The 20,094-nt window shown below is 38.3% G+C and overlaps 2 protein-coding genes across 2 annotated transcripts; both read right to left on the reverse strand.

Moving 5' to 3' along the window:
- Nucleotides 1-7,582: 7,582 nt before the first annotated feature.
- Nucleotides 7,583-13,966, reverse strand: LOC113283073 (multiple RNA-binding domain-containing protein 1-like). Its single transcript, XM_026532226.1, has 15 exons — nucleotides 13,820-13,966; nucleotides 13,606-13,713; nucleotides 13,360-13,474; nucleotides 12,502-13,247; nucleotides 12,270-12,401; nucleotides 11,799-11,888; nucleotides 11,549-11,669; nucleotides 10,856-11,179; nucleotides 10,190-10,254; nucleotides 9,680-9,854; nucleotides 9,072-9,176; nucleotides 8,885-8,986; nucleotides 8,580-8,753; nucleotides 8,330-8,461; nucleotides 7,583-7,877 (listed from the first exon to the last, which is right to left on the reverse strand). Coding segments are annotated over exons 1-15 (2,565 nt in total). The 5' UTR covers nucleotides 13,822-13,966; the 3' UTR covers nucleotides 7,583-7,703.
- A 1,580-nt stretch (nucleotides 13,967-15,546) lies between these two features.
- Nucleotides 15,547-17,396, reverse strand: LOC113277933 (cytochrome P450 71A1-like). Its single transcript, XM_026526897.1, has 2 exons — nucleotides 16,328-17,396; nucleotides 15,547-16,246 (listed from the first exon to the last, which is right to left on the reverse strand). The coding sequence occupies exons 1-2, from the start codon at nucleotides 17,288-17,290 to the stop codon at nucleotides 15,626-15,628; spliced, it is 1,584 nt and encodes a 527-aa protein (XP_026382682.1). The 5' UTR covers nucleotides 17,291-17,396; the 3' UTR covers nucleotides 15,547-15,625.
- Between the last annotated feature and the right edge of the window lie 2,698 nt (nucleotides 17,397-20,094).

Consider the following 20,094-nt stretch of genomic DNA (forward strand, 5'->3'; position numbering starts at 1 on the left):
ATTAAGGTTAACAGGCAGGGTATGGTTGATTTCGTCAGTTGAAATTGACAAGATAACTCGCAAGAAGAAGACAGAGCAATACGTAAACCGTAAGAGATATTCACGTGTGCTGCTCGTGTTTGGATATCACTTGGTCTCTCAAGAAGCGTGGAGAAGTCAAATAAGGAAATTTCAGAGGCAAGAAACGTGTAGGAGAAGGATTTTTGGAAAGAAAATATTACGAGAATATTACCCTTCACTGCCGAATTAAGAGAGATTACTGTGAGTTATTACGGAGATTTTTCTTCGCCTGTGGAGTATAAATATCACTCTGGGGTAGCAGAGAAGGGTTCTGAGAGTTTGGGAAGGATTTGGAACATCACATAGGCGAAACACGATCACTAGAGAAACCTGCTGCTGCTGCTGCCATTGAAGAACATGAAGAACATAGACCCACAGAAGCAGTCGTTTTTACTACATTATTTGCGACTGCTCGGCGATAGTCTTAGAGCTACAATAACAGTGACACATCCTCTGTATCGTTCTTTGGTTTGCAACAATTATAAGCGTTACAAACCCGGTTTTGAATTATTTCTCCCTTTTTTATCATTTGTAAACACCATTTGAGCAATGAAATCAACTTTTGAGCGTGTTTCCAACATGATAATGAGCTAAATCTCCCACAACCAAGGCAATCAGGAATCTATTTACGCATGAATAATTGGTAACTATTTTATTTTCTCTAATTTATAATTTATATGCACTCAATCACTGCTTTTGCAGAGTTTTAAATTGTTTGCATAATTTCTTAATTAGTTGTGATTCAATCTGATAGGTTATACTTTGTTTAGTCAATTGATAATCTAGGCTTAGGGAATACAATTGATAATTGAGAATTTTCCTGATTATTTGTGAATTAAGAAATAAGGGATTCAAAAGACAATTAGAGTTTTGGATTATTTGCCATAATTTATTCATATGTGATAGTGGAATCAGTGTCTTGGTTATTCATAATAATCTTGAATTAACTTTTGTTTGTTTTTAAATTTCATTAAATCTAAAATCTTTTGCTTTCACAAGTCTCAATGAACCTACTACTACAAAACAACTTGAAATCACATCAACGAAGCTTCTTCCTGCAAAGGGTCGTACCACCACGCTCCCCATGTCAAGGATCATGATCACAGCCAACCAATCTTCGTAGTCATGGACAGTTTGCTTGCTTACGCATCCAGACAATCATTTTACTTCCACGGATGCTCGTACAACTCCAACCAATCCTTTTACTTCCACGGATGCCCATACAATTCTATCCAACCTACTTTGTTACCACGACAATGTAGTCTCTTCTGATTACATCTGCTACCAAGAATTGTTTCCACTCATTTGTTGATACCAGCCAGAGCTTCACCACAGCAGCAATCACTACAAAGATGGAAACATGTAAACCATACTTGAGGACTGAGGATATACACGGAATCCATTCACTATCAAAGCTCAGAAGACACAATCAACCAAAAGGCCATAGCCGCAACAAGGTCATCTACTCTTCAAGGGTGCAGCGCAATAATATCATCACCTCTCTGTCTAGAAGACGCCTTCAACACTTTACGAGGCCGCGGAGGATCCCAAGCCTGCTCAGAGGAAAACAACTTCAGAAACTGAAGAAAAATGCGACTGGGGACTTCTCTTCGCAGTCCATCGACAACCATCAAAGACTCATGAGATAACTCCAGAGACGCGGCTGAACATTTTCCTGAAGAAACAGAGGGAGCCATGATAACTCTTTCATTCCTACATCTTCGCTATCCAGAATATTTCGTCCATGCGATATCCTGAGCATCCCAGCGTCACATCCAGAAGAGTATGATAAGCTTGTGTCAAATCACGTGGACATGGATTCAAAGCGATGAAATGAAAATACGATACACATGGGGTCTACCGGCATGAGACGCTTTCACTCCCCTCAACCAGGTTATTTCTCATTTCAAAATCATCATTGTCGAAGTTTCACGAGCCGCAAGAATTTCTGAACACGAAGCCGTACATGTACACCGAAGATTTCAAGAGCACGCCACAAAGATACATTCACATATTCATCCATGCCATCAGATCAAACTGAAGTATAAACGGGGACTTCTTACCACATCTCATTTCATACGATAGTCCAAGATTTAGAAGATGGTTCGAAGGATGTCGCTTGGAACAAAGTACTGGAAGACTTGATAGCAACACATCGGCAACGGAACCTATCCCTATTTCATCCGGGGGGGGCCAAAAGTTTTCGACCATACAGGCATTCACAGCATATCATCATCACGATCAAAAGGTCCAGGCACTGAACAACCTAAAGTCGAGGATGGACCGACACCGCAACCACAATCTCCAAGATTAACCCTGACATGATCGTTGCCGAGCATATATTCCATCCATCCACCCCAAGAATGCAATGGAGTTTGGTAAATTTTGGAATCCACTGGAGACACACTGCAGACAAAAGCGCGGATACAAACGAGCAACATAAAACAGAAGAAGGTCAACACCTCTTTTCATACGGACGGAGTTTATAGAGTTTTTCACAGAATAAAGTTCCCTTCTTGCTCCATGAACGTGAACAGATGACTCGGCGCGACTATGCTACCCCGGGCCCGCAATATCCCTCATGAATTCTTCCTGAGTTTCACTGTCGGGCTGTTTTCACCTCCTAACCGAGCTCAAAACCTAAATATTTCCGCGTAAGGAGATATGAAATTCTTTTCCGGTCATATGGAGAGGCGTACCATCAAAATCCGAGTTTGTACGAGAATTCTACAACGATTTTAGTAAGGAGCGATAATTAGGGTTTCGGCATCCCAAACCCTGATTTCGACAAAGTTTCCAAGCGCCATCACTACCATTTGATAACCGAAGTTCCAGCGTCATCACCATCGTTTGGTAGCCGAATTTCTGAAACCAGTTGACTCCATTCTGCGGACTGAAGACAGTTTCCACCATTCCGCTGACCGAAGCCAGTTTCCTCCATTCCAAGCCGACCAACGCCTGTGGCTCCCATTCCAAGCCGACAATCTACATCTCACCACTTCACGGTCTATCCAGCAACACCACAAGTAGAATATATGCAAGGTCGCCAACGCGAGAATCACGAACTCTCCTTACCTCTCGAAAGAGGTTAGTCGGGTCTTCTTGACCATATTTTCACGACTTGTCATTTCGATTTTGTCCTCGCCTGTCACCATCTTATGCTTACCTCGCAATAATGCTCCTGTTCCGAGCTAAGCAGCGGACTTAATGTTGATGGTGGTTTTTAGCTTAGGGTTAAAATCGTAAAACCTTACATCTGACATGACGTCACTAGGACCACTAGCGCATTTATTGAATCATTCAACACGCCTACGTAAGAATTATCAGGGTACCTTTTATTTTATATATATATATATATGTGTCATGTTCCACGGTAGAACCCTTAGTATTGACCGACACCAAACCCTAAATTCTTACACCACCGTGCCAATGGCAAACCATGCCATCCACGTCTCCGCGCCAAGGCATGCCGACCATGCCAGCCGCACCACCGTGCCAATGGAAAACCATGCCAGCCACATCTCCGCGCTAAGGCATGCCAACCATGCAGCCGCATGTGCCAATGGCATGCCGTGCCAGCCACATCTCTGCGCCAAGGAATGCCAACCATGCCAGACGCACCACCGTGCCAATGGCAAACCATGCCATCCACGTCTTCGCGCCAAGGTATGCCAACCATGCCAGCCGCACCACATGTGCCAATGGCATGCCGTGCCAGCCACACCTCCGCGCCAAGGCATGCCAACCATGCCATCCGCGCCACCGTGCCAATGGAAAACCATGCAATCCACGATTTCATGCCAAAGCCATATCGGCCCCGCTACATGCCGCTGGCTGCCAAAACGAAGGGTTGCAACAATCAACGTCCACCCTTCCATCTGAGATGCAGATCTTAGCCGTCCAAGGTCTCCAGCCAACGCATGGTAACCTTTGGCCCAACACCAAAACCCTAGTTTTGGCCACGCCTAAACCGCGCCAAGGCATGCCGACCATGCCACATGTGCCAATGGCATGCCGTGCCAGCCACCTTGCCGCGCCTAAACCATACCATGCCGGCCTTCCCCTCACGTCTACCAAAAAGAAGGTGTGCGACAATCAACGGCTACCCTTCCATCTTAGATGCAAATCTTAGCCGTCCAAGTTCACAAACCAACAGATGGTAACCTTTGGCCCAACGCCAAAATCCTAGTTTTGGACACGCCTAAACCGCGCCAAGGCATGCCGACCATGCCACATGTGCCAATGGCATGCCATTCCAGCCACCTTGCTGCGCCTAAACCATACCATGCCGGCCTTCCCTTCACGGCTTCCAAAAAGAAGGCTTGCAACAATCGACGGCCACATTTCCATCTAAGACGCAGATATTAACCGTCCAAGGTTACCAGCTAACGCAGGGAAACCTTTTGGCTCGACGCCAAGCCCTAGTTTTGGTCGCGCCCAAACAATGCCAAAACCCTAGCTTTTGGCCACGCCTAAACTAGGCCATATTAAAGCCATGCCGACCATGCTTTCATGCCACTGGCTACCAAACGAAGGGTTGCAATAATCAACGTCTACCATTCCTCTCAAGATGCAAAATCTCGACCGTCGAAGGTCACCATCGAGCCGGCAAGTCTCCCAAGCTCAACTTTCCAAACAACAGTAACATGCTACATGTTTCCACGAAAACACTCGAGACATCAACACATGTCACAAATTGGGGGATGCTCATTGGGTATTGGTTTGACGGTTTACATCGTGCGGCGTACACTACGCCCGTTACAAGACAATTTCATAAGGATGAGGCGGTTAGTAAATACATGGAGTAATGGTAAAACGCTTTCTTTTATGGAACATCAATTCCAGGCGTTACTGGTTACCACCTCCTCCCATTTACTCATCCGTTTTCCATTTCTTACGAGACCAGAGAACGTTTCACTTCAACTTGTATAAATAGGTCTTACCTATTTCCACCGAACAACAAGTTCTGGTCAGGAGCATACAACACTCAGAAAAAGTTTGCTAGCTTTCCCATCTGTTAGCTTCCCACTTTTTGATGCAAGTCACAAAACAACTACTCTTCCAGGATCAACTATTCTGGTCTCAACACTCTCTTCGCTTCCCTCTCCAAAACCAACCCTTCTCCAAAACCATTTCTTGGTTTAGGACGGATTTTTACAGATTGATCTCTTGAATCCAAAGTACTCCCTTGCAGTACATTGTTTAGGGTTTAGACTCGTTTCTCACCCACACACCCGAAATTACCGAAATCAGCAGAAACCGTTTTCACCCTCAAACACCAGGCAATCATATTTGTATATGAAAGCTTCCATAGCATCGAACTCACTTTTTCTCCATTGAAAAGAGTGATCAACTAAAGATAGATAATCTGTAACCGTTCCTAAAGATGTGAAATCACCCACTACACCGTTATTTGACACAATAGGTTCACCATGGGGTTCATTAAGCTTCCACAAACTGATCTCATCTGTTAAATATTCAATATACAACGTACGGTCTTTATACCAATGCGTTTCGGTTTGGGCTATTGACGAAGATGCAAGTAATCCTAGCATCAAGAAAATTGTGAACAATGTAGACATTTTCATTCTCTTTGGAGAAAAAGATAGAAAACAAGCAATATAGAGAGAAAATATTTAAAAAAAGCAAGAGACTTTTCCTTTTTTTGTTTGTTTGATTAGTTTTGAGAATGGTGAGTTCGTATAAAGATGTATGACGATATTTTTACACCAAAAACTACTGCTTTTACCATTTGTTTTCATCCGCAAAAAAGAAAACAATTATTTCCGTAATCCTTATTTTACCTCTTTCACCATTGTGACTGTCACTATCGTGAAACATCATTGGATACAATTATTTCCTACGTATATATCCTTACGTCAAATATTAACACTTAGAATTTATTCACTTTATTTTTTATTTTTTTTATTTAATATAAACTATTTAAACAGTTATATCTCTTCTTGTGTTTTAAAATCTAGTGTTATTTTCAATGTTTTTGATAAAAATGAACTCATAAATCTCTTGTAGTCTATTATTTGATTAATACAAGTTGCCTTTTCATCCAAAAAATAATAAAAAAATATCTCCTCTTGCGATTAAACGATTAAAAACTAGTCAAAGTAAACATAAAAATCCGAGTTTTAGTAGGACCTATTTCTAACTATTATCTCATTTCCTATTGGTTGAAAATCATGCCGTAATCTTTGACGTTTAGGATATTTATGATGTTATTGTGTATAATCGACTCATTTTCTTCTTCCTGGACCCAATTTTCGATTTCTCCTTCTCAAAGAAAGTCACGGGCGATGACAAACTACAGCATGCCAAGTGGTTCCTTCATAATTCATACTATTTGCTAGAAATATCTTAGCTTGAGTGAAAGAACCCAAGAGATTGTAACTACGAGGACTTGACTCATAATGTAAAGTGTAGGTTAAAGTCCGACTCCAAAGTTTGTAAAGAGAGTTCACTTTGAGATCCAAAATGATGTTGTAATGACTTTGCGTTCTTCAACAACAAATGATGCTGGAAGAAGAAAATTTGGGCATTACTGCCTTTTGCAAACTTGTGGACCATATGGAAGGAGCGCAACAATAGGCTGTATAAAAACCAGTGTAGGAATGTTTCTCAATTGATAATTGCTGTTAAATGTTTGTTGTTTTCTTGGGCTTTAAACAAAGATATTTTCTGTGGATTTTACCTTTCTACTATCATTTGTAACTAGGATGCAGTGATTCACTGATCTCTTTGAGTTTTTCTAGTCACTTTTTTGTGACTAGAGCTCATTCTCTTTTATAAATTTTGCCCTTTTCAATCAAAAGAAAAAAACAACTATTACTTGCTGGGTATAATCAGGGGCGGATGCAAGAATTATGGAACAGGGTTGCAAAAATTTGCTATGGGGTTATTCGGGTGCTGAAAAGTTTTTTAGAGGTGCAAAGAAATAAAAATAGGCTTGTATAAAGATTAAAGTAGGCTTTGGAACCCGCTGGGCAGGGGTGCAAGTGCACACCCTTGCACTCCCCCTGGATATAATTGACTTGGGGAGCATTTGGTATTGACTCCCCTCATACTGTTGTATAAGACTGCCGCTATACAATATCCAGATAAATGTGTGGAACAACGTAGTCAATTTCGGCCGAAATTCCGCCGGAAGTTCCGGTTTCATTACTCAAGGTAGCAAAATGTGTGATTTTGTTGAGATGGAATTTGGCTGGAACTAACTGGATTTTTTAGTTGATTTTCGGTTGACTAATCTGCCAGAATTGACTGAAAGTTTTTGAAATTTGCACGAATGAGTTTTCTGCTATTTTGTTCGAAAACTTTTTTGTTCGCTTAAATATTGGTGGTATTTGTGAAAAACGTTTGATATATGAAATTCGAAATTGAAGTTTCGGTAGATACTCCGAGATTTCTCCCATGAATCTGAGATAAAGTTGTCCCGGTGTCTCGGTCCTAACCGAGGCGGACCGAAATCTGAAATTGACCACATTGGTGTGGAATAGTTGGAAACTTTGTGTCATTCTAATCGTTCTTTCTTTCTTTTACTATTTTGTCGGTATCTTTTTCAATCAAACAGCACTATTTGCATTTTCAAAAGAAAAAAAAAATGGCAAATTCTTTAACACAACGGCTAAGCATTAGCGGGCGATCTTTTCAAACATAACATCAGATTTGTCAAGAATGTCCATATGTTTTCTCTTCTTCGCTAGCTTTGTTGGGTTTTGGTATCCATTTTGCTCATCAGTGAACTGAGCAGCAGTTCTAGCTCGCAAGTCTTCCAAGGTTTCTCCTTCCTTTGCTCGTTCCAATACCTGAAAGTTAACGAGTGATGATCCTTCTGTAAATTCACAGACACACACAGAGAACAAGGACCACTTGCCTACAATGAAACTCAACCAGGAGCCTATTTTTCCCGTTTTTGGCCCCACATGTGATATAACAGAATCAACTAACTATAGTTGAAATTTATTGCGTTATAATCAGTTCCAGCTATGTACTCAATATCGGTAGACAGATGCTTAAGAATATTGAGGTATGCTATGGCCATCATACTGCTTTCTGCATTTGCTGTTCATGATGCTTCAAGAAAAGAGAACATGAACCAATCCTAGTAAATTTAACCAAACCACCCGTATAAATCCCAAAAGCTTGACCAACAAATACGAGTTCACATAAAATTGCTATAAAAAAAAAGTCATGCATAGAAAACCAGAGCAGAATTATATTTAGGTTCTAGAGAAACTGTAAGAAAACAAGGTCTTACCAGATGCCGCCCGTACAAATGGACACTTGAAAGCTGTTGGAGAGCGTTCTGAGCTTCCTGCTTAGTTACAAACTCAACAAACGCAAAACCTCTGTGGTTCCCTAACTTCATCGGTAACCTAAGACTTTTTACCTGCAAAACAGTCATATACATGTCAGGAAGAAATTAGAAACATGATGTCCTAATAAAGTATGAATCCATTCAGTCAAACATTAGTAAAAATTATGTATGCTCATAAAAGTTCAATCACCTGGCCGAAAGGACTGAACAGCTGTCTCAGATCTTTCTCCGTTGCCTCAAATGCAACATTTCTTACAATTAACTTGGTAGAACTCTTGTCTTTATCAACTCTTCTTGCAACTTGCTCATCCGATTTGGCATGGCAGTGTTGCAAAATTAGTGCATGGCCATCCAAAATTGTTCCCTGGAATGCAGACAAATAGTTGTATATTACTTATTGACTAACCGTAATAACAAGAAACAAATGATTATTAGCTACATAATTGATTAAAAGTCTGCACCTAGATTACTATTTGCTTGTGAGAGTTTTGTTACCTGTAAATCTTTGCACACTTTTGTTGCTGTTTCAACAGAATCCAATTCGATGAAACCAAAACCCATGGAGACATTCTTTCCATTTTTCAAGTGCTTCTTAACCTGCGAATGGGCAATAGCGTGTAAGTGCGCAAATACACAACAAAGGCACTACAAATAGTTGGCTGCTTAGAAAAGTAAGCATTACCTTGGCACTTTGAATTCTTCCCTCCTTAATCTTTTCAGTAAAATGCTTTTTCAAATTCTCATCAGATGTTCTAAAATTCAAATTTTTGACAAATAGAGACCGTGACTGCACAAAACAAACAAAAAGATGTCACCACTCACCAATCAAATATATCAGGGAGTTAAAAAGGTCAAGTAAGTTCATAAATTAGTTTAAAAGCATCCATCATTGAAAACTTAAAAAACCAAATAACTCATAGGACTAGTGAAACGTAAACAGAAGTCTAAATTGTAACACTAACGATCTATAACATGATATTAAATTGCATTTCTGTTATGTAGAGAATTTGTGGCAGTTAGCCTTATGGACCATTAAAGCCACACGAAATGCAATTAACACTTGTACCAAAATATTCACTTAGGGAAGTTGTTAAAAAGTCAGATAGGATATTATGAGAAACTGTCACCTAAAGATAGCATAAGAATTCTAAAAATCTATCGTGAGACACTGTCCTCTTCATTGGTAGATTAGTACAATCTACGAAATATAACATGAGCTCTGGGAAAGCAGTCCTCACAACAGTAACTTGAAAGTTTTAAGTAATTAATCAATCATAAGAAACAACAAACCTCAACTCTATCAGGATCAACATCAACTCCAGATATTGCTTCAACCCCTTGTTCAACAATAGCTCTCTTCACATCGTTTTCACCAACGATGCCATACTTCTGAGCATCAGCCTCCGATGTTGAACTTGGATAGAGGATATTGGCAGGAGCCCATTCCAAATACAATGGGGCATCTCTAACATTATATATTGACAGAGAAGTCTATAATCAGCAAATAATGTAACTAGAGAATATTCTTTTAAAAATTGGTCGTAATGAAGTTCTATAGTGAGGGTAGCCGTAGGGTATTCACATGACAGATGAATTTGCTAACCACGGGAACAGTAACTACAAGCATGTGAAAGTCAAATTCTGACTATATCACTGTTGAAAAGGCAGAGAATTAAAAAAATTCCAGATACTCAGTTACTAGTAGTCAATAGCTAGCTAATTCTTTTTCTTCCATAGAGATTCCAAATTCTTTCGTAAGACTTCATTTTAGAGAACACTTAAGAATACGGATGAACTTACTTGTAACGCTTGTACGCTAGGCCTTTGAAAGCTGCACGTGCTTCATTTGCTTCAAGGAAAACAACCTGCAAAATCATGTGAAGGACTTTAATAAAAGCAAATGAGGTTAAGAATCTGCTTTACACAATTCTCCACTAAGTAATAATATTCCACATACAATACAAGTAATGCATTCCATCTGTTGATATTAAGTTTAAAAACACAATACACTACGCATCTTATACTAATTGATTTCACATCTAACTAAACGATATTTGTTTGGGAGTCAGTGTTCCAAACCATTACACCACCGATAAGAACATAAATGTTTTAGCACATATCAATTACTATCCCTAAGCTAAGAACATAATTAGTAGATCAAATACAAATTCTTGGTTAAAGAATATGACAGTTTGAAAATACAAATGATACGCATACAAATGATACGCATACACAATATTCTTGGTTAAAGAATATGACAGTTTGAAATTTGTGAAAGATTTGAAATCCAGCACAGAAGGCAGAGTCAAAGTATTTCACAAATTAAAACCCTCGGATAGACACTCTATATTTCAACCAAGATAAGAAAATAATATCAATAAATGAGTAAGGGTTAGCATCAAAAATTCAGGCACGTTCAGATCCAAGTTATCATTATATGGAATGGCTGATATGATGAGTGCATACCAAGGCCAATGTTTTGGTTTGAGGAAGAATAATTTTATCCAAGCTTCCAAATTTGCCAAACATCTTCGTCAGGTCTCCCTCAGAAGAGCCATATGGCAAATTCTTCACGAGTAAAACATGATTGCTTCTTTTGCTTCCATCGGTCTTTCCAGAGGCAAATTCCTCTAAAGCAGAAACGTTGATACCAGCATTTACTAAACCTTTTTTTGTATCAGCAATGACGTGTGTCTCTCCCAAAGCAATGCGAACAGCTAAATCATCTGCTTCCCGGTCAAGAAAATCACTTTTACTCACTCCATATTTCCTAGCAATGTTCTCCACAACCTGTTTGATGTGGAAGAGAAATAAGTTACTGAAGTCTAGAAGCCGAAGTAGCAATACACAATGAGAAAATAACAACTGAACCCTAATTTTTGTGACCAAGGAAAATTAACTTCAGTAACAACACAAACTTCAGTAACAACACAAACTTCATAGTAACAACACAAATTATATAATTGTAACCATTGGCTCTCATAAATATCGCACCAGGTAGATATTTCTGACAAGAGTTATGTAAGAGCAAGGTAGTTATGTAAGAGATATGTAATTGGTTATCCTGTTATTATTTCAGACTGAATGGTGCAGAAGGACACTTTCAATCACATAAATGAATCTGATGGAGGATAAGGATTGTTTAGCCAGTTTACATACTGTATCAGGGCGCATGAATAAACTGTTCCATGCTCGTGTATCTCCACCGGCTTCAGTTGCTTTTCTCTGGTCGTCCTTTTGTTGCTTAAAAGTTTTTGAAGCTTGGCCACCAGCATTAGAGCTGAAAAAAAAGTATAACAAACTCACTCGATAATGGAAAAGGTGGAAGGAAAAAAAAAACGAAAGACAAATAGACAGACAGACAAAAAAAGATCAACCAGTAAAAAACCAATTTAATTCAGATGCTTACTCTTGTTTCATAGAAGTGTTTTGCTGTTTTGCTGGTAGAATATGCAATAACCTGCCCTGGAAAATTGAATTGTCTAACTCTTCAAATGCCCTGAAACGACAAGTCAGAAGATTGATAAGAAATTGAAGAAGAAAATACGTAGAACCACATTCAAAGAATTTACGATCTGCAAATCCCCAGTTATGAGCACTACAGTTGTTTGATTAGCAACTATGAGCAAAATCAAAGTGGTTTCATCTTCGTGCAAAAATCATTGGAAATGATTCACCAAGTACACAGGTATGGTTACCAAATACCAAGGTATGGTTAGACCTTTATGATAGAGCTAACTCAGTGTAAACTAGGCACAACATGAATATTTGGCATCTACTTTCTTAGATTATATAATTTGCGCATTCCCAAACTAAAAAGATAGCACAACTAAAACAATAACCAATTGAAAGATGTTTAACTGAATCCAAAATACAGTACCTAACTGCAAATTCTGGAAGTGTATAGAGAACATATGCAATTCCTTTTGATCGTTTGGTATCTCTATCAACAACAAGATGGACCTCTGAAATATCACCAAATTTGCTAAAAATCTCCGTCAGATCTTCCTCACTATTCCACAAAAATTCATTCAAAAAGAAAAGAAAAACATATATTAGACACCCAACAGGTAAATAGAAATTGAAGAAGCCTGAATGGAAGGTCAACATACCTCGCAGTGTATGGAAGATTGCGAACAAAGAGACGCCCTGTCTCAAGAATCTGTTTTTTAGCATCATCTAAGACTGACGATGGGTCCTCCGGCTCAACCATCTCACCATCAGATCCTCCAGGAGGACCTTCCTCCTCTTCTATCTTTTCTTGAGAGGCCTCTCCAGTATAGTCATCAGAGGGTTCTTCTGCGTACACTACCCTACCAGCTTCGGCTTCACTATTTGGACCATCTTCACTCTCTGAACCAGAATCAGAATCAGAATCCGACCAATCCTTTTTCACTTTACTCTTGAAATAATCCATGTCAGAGAGATCTTCAGTGTTAGGTAGAACAAGTGTCTCTTTCTTTGCTGAATCATCAGATGGCCCATTTTCTTTTTCAGCATGCTTATCTAATTTCACCTTTGATGGATCCTTTCGTTTCTTGTCTACCTTGTCAGTACGAGTTTTTTCAACAGCATCTTTGCCAATTTGGTCAGCAACAGCAAGAGTACTTCCTAATGTATCATTCCCCCACAACTTCGTCTTACTCCGTGGTTGCATAACTTCAAGAAACTCTAACAGTTGAGGGTCATCAATCTCCATGTCTTTTTTACCTTTCTTTACTTCTCCTCTTTTGCTTGAGCTTTTAGCACCACCACCACCAGTAGTTTTCTTACTTTCATCTACTGTCTCTTCTTTCTTTGTAACAGAATGCCGACTCCATGGACGTGGGATATTTGCATCCCCAACTTTATGAGCAATCTAAATACAATATGACACATTTTCTATAAGAACAACAACTAACTAACATTAAACTTAATATCTCCCTCATATACGTGTGTTTATAATCAACAGTACTTAAAACGCAACGCACCTCGCATGTAATTCTAGACGTATCCATGTAAGAATTGTTGAAGTACTTAAGAGCTTCTTCAGCTTGTTGCTCCGTTCGGAACCCAATAAAAGCGAATTGTCTACTCTTACCATCTCTGATTATAATAACAATAATACAAATTAGTCACTTCCCCTAGTTCTCATTCATTCAAAATTCAAAAGAAGAAAAATAGTTGATTGATTGATTCATTCAAAAGTTGATAGAAGAAGGAAGGGTTTGATTTACCTAGTTCTCATGAGTTTAGCATCAGTTACTTCCCCTTTCTGAGAAAAGAAATCTCTGAGATTATCTTCAGCAACATATTTTGGTAAATTCTTCACACATACGCGTGACCTGATAAATCAAACAATTGCTAAAATCAAAAACCACACAGAATAAAGAAAATTTATCTAAGAAAAAACCAAAATCATTTAACTGAGATAGAATCAATCACACTTACATTTCACTTTAAAATCGAGATTACGATACTCCTGATGACTGAGAACTGAGAAGATAGAGGTTGGAAGAGAAGAAAATTTGGAACCAACAAGTGAAAGTTTTGAGACGGTGGAGGTAGGCGGTGGTGAGAGGGAGAGAGCTAGGAGGATGAAGAATTAAGAGGGGTTTAGTTCAGCTCTTTCCGAAAGCCGCCGTTATAACCGCACACACTAGTCCGTTTTAGTTTCCCCTTTTACCCTCTGAATATGTTATTATGACCATCTTTGAAGGCGAGACAACTCAAACAAGCTTATTATAGGGGCGACATGGTGTATTAGAAGTGCGGCATTTTAATAAGATAAAAAGGATCATTACATGATCATTCAAGGTGTCTCTTATAAAAAAAAAATGGAAATGACAAATTAATCCTTATTATTGATAACCTAGTTTAGTGATGATAATAAAGTTTAGTATTAATGACTATTTTCACTTATATTAACTCAAAAACAAAACAAAATCAGATTTTTAGAGTTAAAGAAAGAAAAAAGTTCAGAGGAGAAGAAAAAGAAATTTTTTTGTGATATTTGTGACACCCTAGATTTTGATTCGCTCAACCAAAATGAGTGATTCCAGTGACCCGGTATACTTCTAAATTAGTTCTCATTAGCTTTTTCTCGGTCAAAATTATCTAAAGTACGTTACAAAATTAAAACTTTTAAATTTTCATAAAGAACTTATGGTTGCAATTTTGCTCGTGAGCAACCGTAAATTAAAACTTTAGTTATGGTTCGTAAGTTATCGAATACCAACCGTAACTGGTTAAATTTGGGGAAGATCTAATCATAAAACCAGTTATGGTTGGTAATTAAATTTGGACAACAACCGTAACTAAATTACGGTTGGTAACTAATGAATCGAGACCAACCGTAGCTACCCTACGGTTGGTGTGTCAACTTAACTTTTGAACCGTAAATCATTATTTGATAAATTCTTAAGACACAGGATTACTTACGGTTGGTATGGTTGTTTGAGTAACAAACCGTAACTCAATTACGGTTGATAAATATGATGCAAATGCAAACTGTAACTGAACATATTTCTCAAAACTAAGAACTTGCGTTGGTATTTAAGTTATTACCAACCGTAACTCACATGCAACCAGAAATTTCAATTTCAATTTTCATACAAAACCCTAATTTTTGATACAAAATTAACTTAAATCTAACACCATAAACTAAACCCTAACTGGGTTTTCCAAACATTTTTCAAATCACCGATTAATCGAAGATGATGAAATTTTCAGTTTTAATGGAGGTTACGGTTGATGGAGGAGAAGAGAAGATGAAAAAAAGCTGATTTGATTTTTTTATGATTCATTAGGTTTAAAAAATTGATTTGATTTTGATTGATTTAAGGTGAAAAAGGTAATCTAGTCAATTTACATCCTCTAACCAATTAAAGGGACATTACTATCGCAATGCCGCCCCTTTAATAAACCATGCCGCCCCTTTAATAAGCTTGTTTTCAAATGTCAGGATTCGAATATTTGCATACTATCATTCAACTGGTAAGAGCTCGAAATGAGTTTAATAGCGATTGTGTAGAGACTCCATGTGGCAGTCCCATATGATACTTGGCACTAAGCACAGTCTAAATATCATGAAGCCGGTGCATGACAAGTTGTTTTTGCATTTCACCAGTAAGGTTAGTTCCCTGGTGTTGCAATGTTTTTTTATTACACATACTAAATGAAAAGTATAATCTGTTCTTGGTTTTGCCAATAAAATGCAAGAGAAAAGTATGGATTTATGCATGTACATGTGGATAATCAAGAAGTAACTGAGTGTACCAATATTGGAACCACACGAAGAGGAGTCTTCCTGTTAACAGTGATGCCCAGACCATCTGTCATGTCTAGTCCCTCGCCATTAGCACCGCCAGGCAATTCCCAGTCGAACCTGTGCAGGAGGTTGGCTAAAACAAATTCCACCACTGCAAGGCCAAATGCCATTCCAGGACACCCTCTTCTTCCGGACCCAAATGGGATCAGTTGAAAATCCTGACCTTTAAAGTCCACAAGGTTGTTTTTAAATCTCCCAGGACAAAACTCTAATGGTTTATCCCATAATTTTGGGTCTCTTTGTATTGCCCAAGCATTGAGGAGAACTCCAGTATTTGGTGGGATGTCGTAACCACCAATCTTAGCACTGGCAGACGAAACTCGACCGATCAAAACAGGTAAAGGCGGATGTAGCCGTAGACTCTCTTTGACAATACATTTCAAGTAGTCCATATGGTTAATGTCTTGCTCTTCAACTTTGTTTTTGTTTCCTACCACTCTTCTTACCTCTTCTTGTGCTTTCTTCATCAACTCTGGATTCTTTATTAGCTCTGCCATAGTCCATTCAATGGAAGTTGCAGTAGTATCACTTCCACCAATAAACATGTCCTGTTAAGACATATATACAAACTTCATACTAACTCATTTGTTCAAGGCAGAGAAAGAAACTGAGAGGTTGAGCAGAGTTACCAATATTATTCCTTTGATGTTATCTCTTGTGAGATCGAGATTATCTTTTGCAGCATGGAGAAGAAGCAGATCCATGAGGTTCCTCTTATCATCTTTGTCTTTATGGTCTACTTGTGATTTTGAGAGGAGGTGATCATCAATGACTTGATTAAAGAAAACATCTAGCTCTTGAGAGGTTCTCCTGAGCTTCCCATTAAATCCAGTTAGATTATCCATCCATTTAAGCAAAGGAAAGATATCTTCAAAACTGAAAGACTCCAACAATGTCGCCGCTTTCCTTATCAGCCCCATGAATCTGTCAGTATGTTCTTTGTTAAAGTTGTCACCCAGTGAACACCTAAAGATAATGGTGTTTGACATAGTGAACAATATTTCACTCAGATTAATGGTGTCTCTTTGTTTAGACGATTGAGTTATCGTGCTGACAACTTTATCAACTTCTTCTTCTCTTATAAACGTGAAGGACTGAACTCTCTTTATGCTCAGCAATTCAAGAACACAAAATTTTCTTACTTTTCTCCAGTAGTCACCGTATGGAGCTAGAGCTATATCGTTTCCAGCACAAAAGATAACTCTTGAAGCTTTTACTGTAAGCCTATTTGCAAAAATAAGATCATGGTTCTTTACAATTTGAGTTGCCATCTCTGCGGATGAAACTATAAGAATAGACCTTTTGCCCAAAGCTAAGAGCATGAGTGGACCATACTTGTTTGACAGATGGTAAAAAGATTGGTGAAGTAAAGGACCCAGTTGATGAATGTTTCCGATGATCGGTATCTTTGGTGGAGAAGGTGGTAGTTTGAGCTGATTTATGTTTGACCCATCATTAGATTTTTTATTATGCTTCCTTAGCAGATAGAAGATACCAGAGAAGAAGAATATTGCTAAGATAGAGATTGTGGTTGGGTGAAACATGATAGTAACTTGTTCTAAGAATTGTTGCAGGATTGATGATAAACCCATAGCACCGGATACTATTAAGAAGAAAGAACTCTGAAAACAAAATTCATGGATTCTATGTGTGAACTGTGATGTGATAAGTCTTTGGTTTTTGTTCTTACAGATCTAATGGGAGACAAACCCGTTTTTGTCAACTCTGACGTGCCCATATATTATATAGTTTTTTTTTTTGTTTTTTTTTTTTTGCCATAGCTCATTTCAGTAGAAGTCATGTGCTATTTGGTGAATCAGGAATCTGCACTGCACACCAATATTAGAGGGATGCAAATAGAATAGAGATGCTCTCCTCTCAGGCTCCATCTCTTTTTTTTTTATAGCAAAGCACATACAAAACCAAAAGCAAGAATACAATGACATTCTCTCTTAAAGACAATGACCCAGGGACGGGCCTAGCAAAGGGCTAACCCGGGCTATAGCCCGTCCCTGAATCTGGCCCAACAAAAAATTTGTCCTGATATTTGTTGAAAGTTCTGTTTTAGCCCATTAGTGTAAGGTAATTTAGCTCATTTTAGCCCACTGATGAGATAATATGTAGCCCATTTGATGTAAAATTTTAATTTATCAGTAAAAAGAATCGCTTTCTCTCAAAAATTTGCCACGGCCTCCAGCCGCTTTGCAAACAGGAGCGGAGGCAATGTAGTGCAAGGGTGTGCAGTTGCACACCCTTAAATTTCCAATTTTCATACTAAGTGTTAGTTTTGCAAGCCCAAATCAAGGGACAAATGGGTTTTGCACCCCTAAAATCCCAAAAGTCCAACTCTCCAAGACCAATCACAGTTATTATCCTTGCGAGTGTAACTAATTCTTGACTCTTTCTTCCCAAATTCATTTATTTGATCAAAATGAAGCATGCATCCGCATCTCAGACTCTTCTTGCCGGTTGAGGTTGAAGGGCAACGGAATTTTTGATGCGTAAAAGAATTTTTATTATAGTAATCTTTTTATTTTGTGGCGTATTTATTTTTCTTGCACCCCTTCATAGAAATCATGGCTTCGCCCCTGTTTGCAAATTAGTGATGATCCAGCCCTCCCTCAATAGAAATCCTAGGTCCGTCCCTGCAATGACCCTCTCATTAAACTGACTTTGACGTTGGTGGTTTATGAATGTTATATCATAATCGATCAGAAAACCAAAAACATTATACAACTTCTCCACATTTTAGTCCACACTGGTTGTAAGTTTGTCTAAACAAAAGGAATATCTTTTATAAATAACTGAACTGGATGAAAGCATGTAAGCAAATACAGATAATAAAAAAGATGCATGAAAGAATATAAAGTGTATTTTTGTTCTCAGTTCTCCGTAAGGCTTTTTTTTCTTTTCTTTTTTTACCTTGCATATTGGTCGATGTGGATCCTTCATATTGACGAGTAAATTATCACATTTCAGATCAAAATGGACAATGTTGTTCAAATGCAAATACTGCATACCTAAAGCTGCATCCATGATGATTATAATAAGTTTTTACGTCATAATCACTACAAGATTCTCAGATCAACAGGCATGGGACAGACAAGAAGAAGGAAACTAAGGAAGAGGAACATCACTTATCCTTCTTTAGGAGGACATGCCTAAGTGAACCATTCACCATAGCCAATGTACCCCCTACCCCATCTGGAACCACCCCGTAGAAAGCTACCACATTTGGATGGTGAAGATTCGATAAGATTTTTGCTTCTCTCCAAAAATCGTTAGTCTGGAATCAATTATACAGGAACAATCATGTCAACATGCCATGGTATGTTAGCATAATTCCATGGAAAATTAGATTAACATGCTCTATAGTACAGACAGCTTAAATAGGTCAATTTATTTCCTATAAATACCATTCACTCTTGCTCAGATTATCGGCCTGCAAAGCAGCTCTTTTTTAGTCTCTTTATTGCAACATCTGTTCCCCTCCACTTTCCATGATAAACTGTCCCAAAGGTACCACCAGATCCCAATTCTCGTAGTTCTTCAAGATCCGCATTCTTAATGATCGGTCCATTAGCATCTGAAACATTCAGTTACATATAAAATTTGAAAATCGTTTAATATATATCAAGCTAGCTGGTTGGATGTGCGTGCCTAAATTAAAAAGTCAAGAAACTGCATGTCACATTGTTTATTCAGCTACAGCATGAGTAGTATCCAATTCCAATAGTTCCTTTTCTATTATGTACTTTTATGTATTGCTTAATTTTTGGCAATATTTTTCTTCACTCTCATTAAGTGCTAACATATGTAACTTACATCGTTTTGAAATTCAATCACAACTAACTATTGACATAGGCAAATAACTGCTCATAGCTAATATGTTATGCTTGTATTCATATGTATATGTATCTAGGTAACAGTACCAGTCATGTCATGGATATCAATTAGGGTTAAGAGGTAAAATGCCCCAATTTCGACCATCACCTTGTCAAAATGCCCCGAACGTTAAAAAATAAGTCAAAATGTCCCAAAACCTTACTTTTAACGTTAGAGATATATATCTGGTCATTTTGATTAGTCAACACCAATGCTAAATTTCAATTTTACCCTTGTTAATAATTTATGATGACACGTATTTATATCCTATGGAATCCAGATCACGAAGAAAATTAACGGACAGATGGGAACATTGGACCTGTCAGAACCTTATTTGCCCACGTGTGCATGACGAAATTACAAAGTTTACCCTTTGATGGCTCATCTATTGGTGCCACGTGGTTTTATATAAAACGGACACGTTCATTTTAGTACACGGTGTCATTTTGGTGCACGTGTGAATAATGTCTTATCTTCTCTTCATCGGGTTTCATTCACAGAAACTCAAAAC

The sequence above is a fragment of the Papaver somniferum genome, chromosome 5, assembly GCF_003573695.1.
Source record: "Papaver somniferum cultivar HN1 chromosome 5, ASM357369v1, whole genome shotgun sequence".
In the NCBI taxonomy this organism is placed as follows: Eukaryota; Viridiplantae; Streptophyta; class Magnoliopsida; order Ranunculales; family Papaveraceae; genus Papaver; species Papaver somniferum.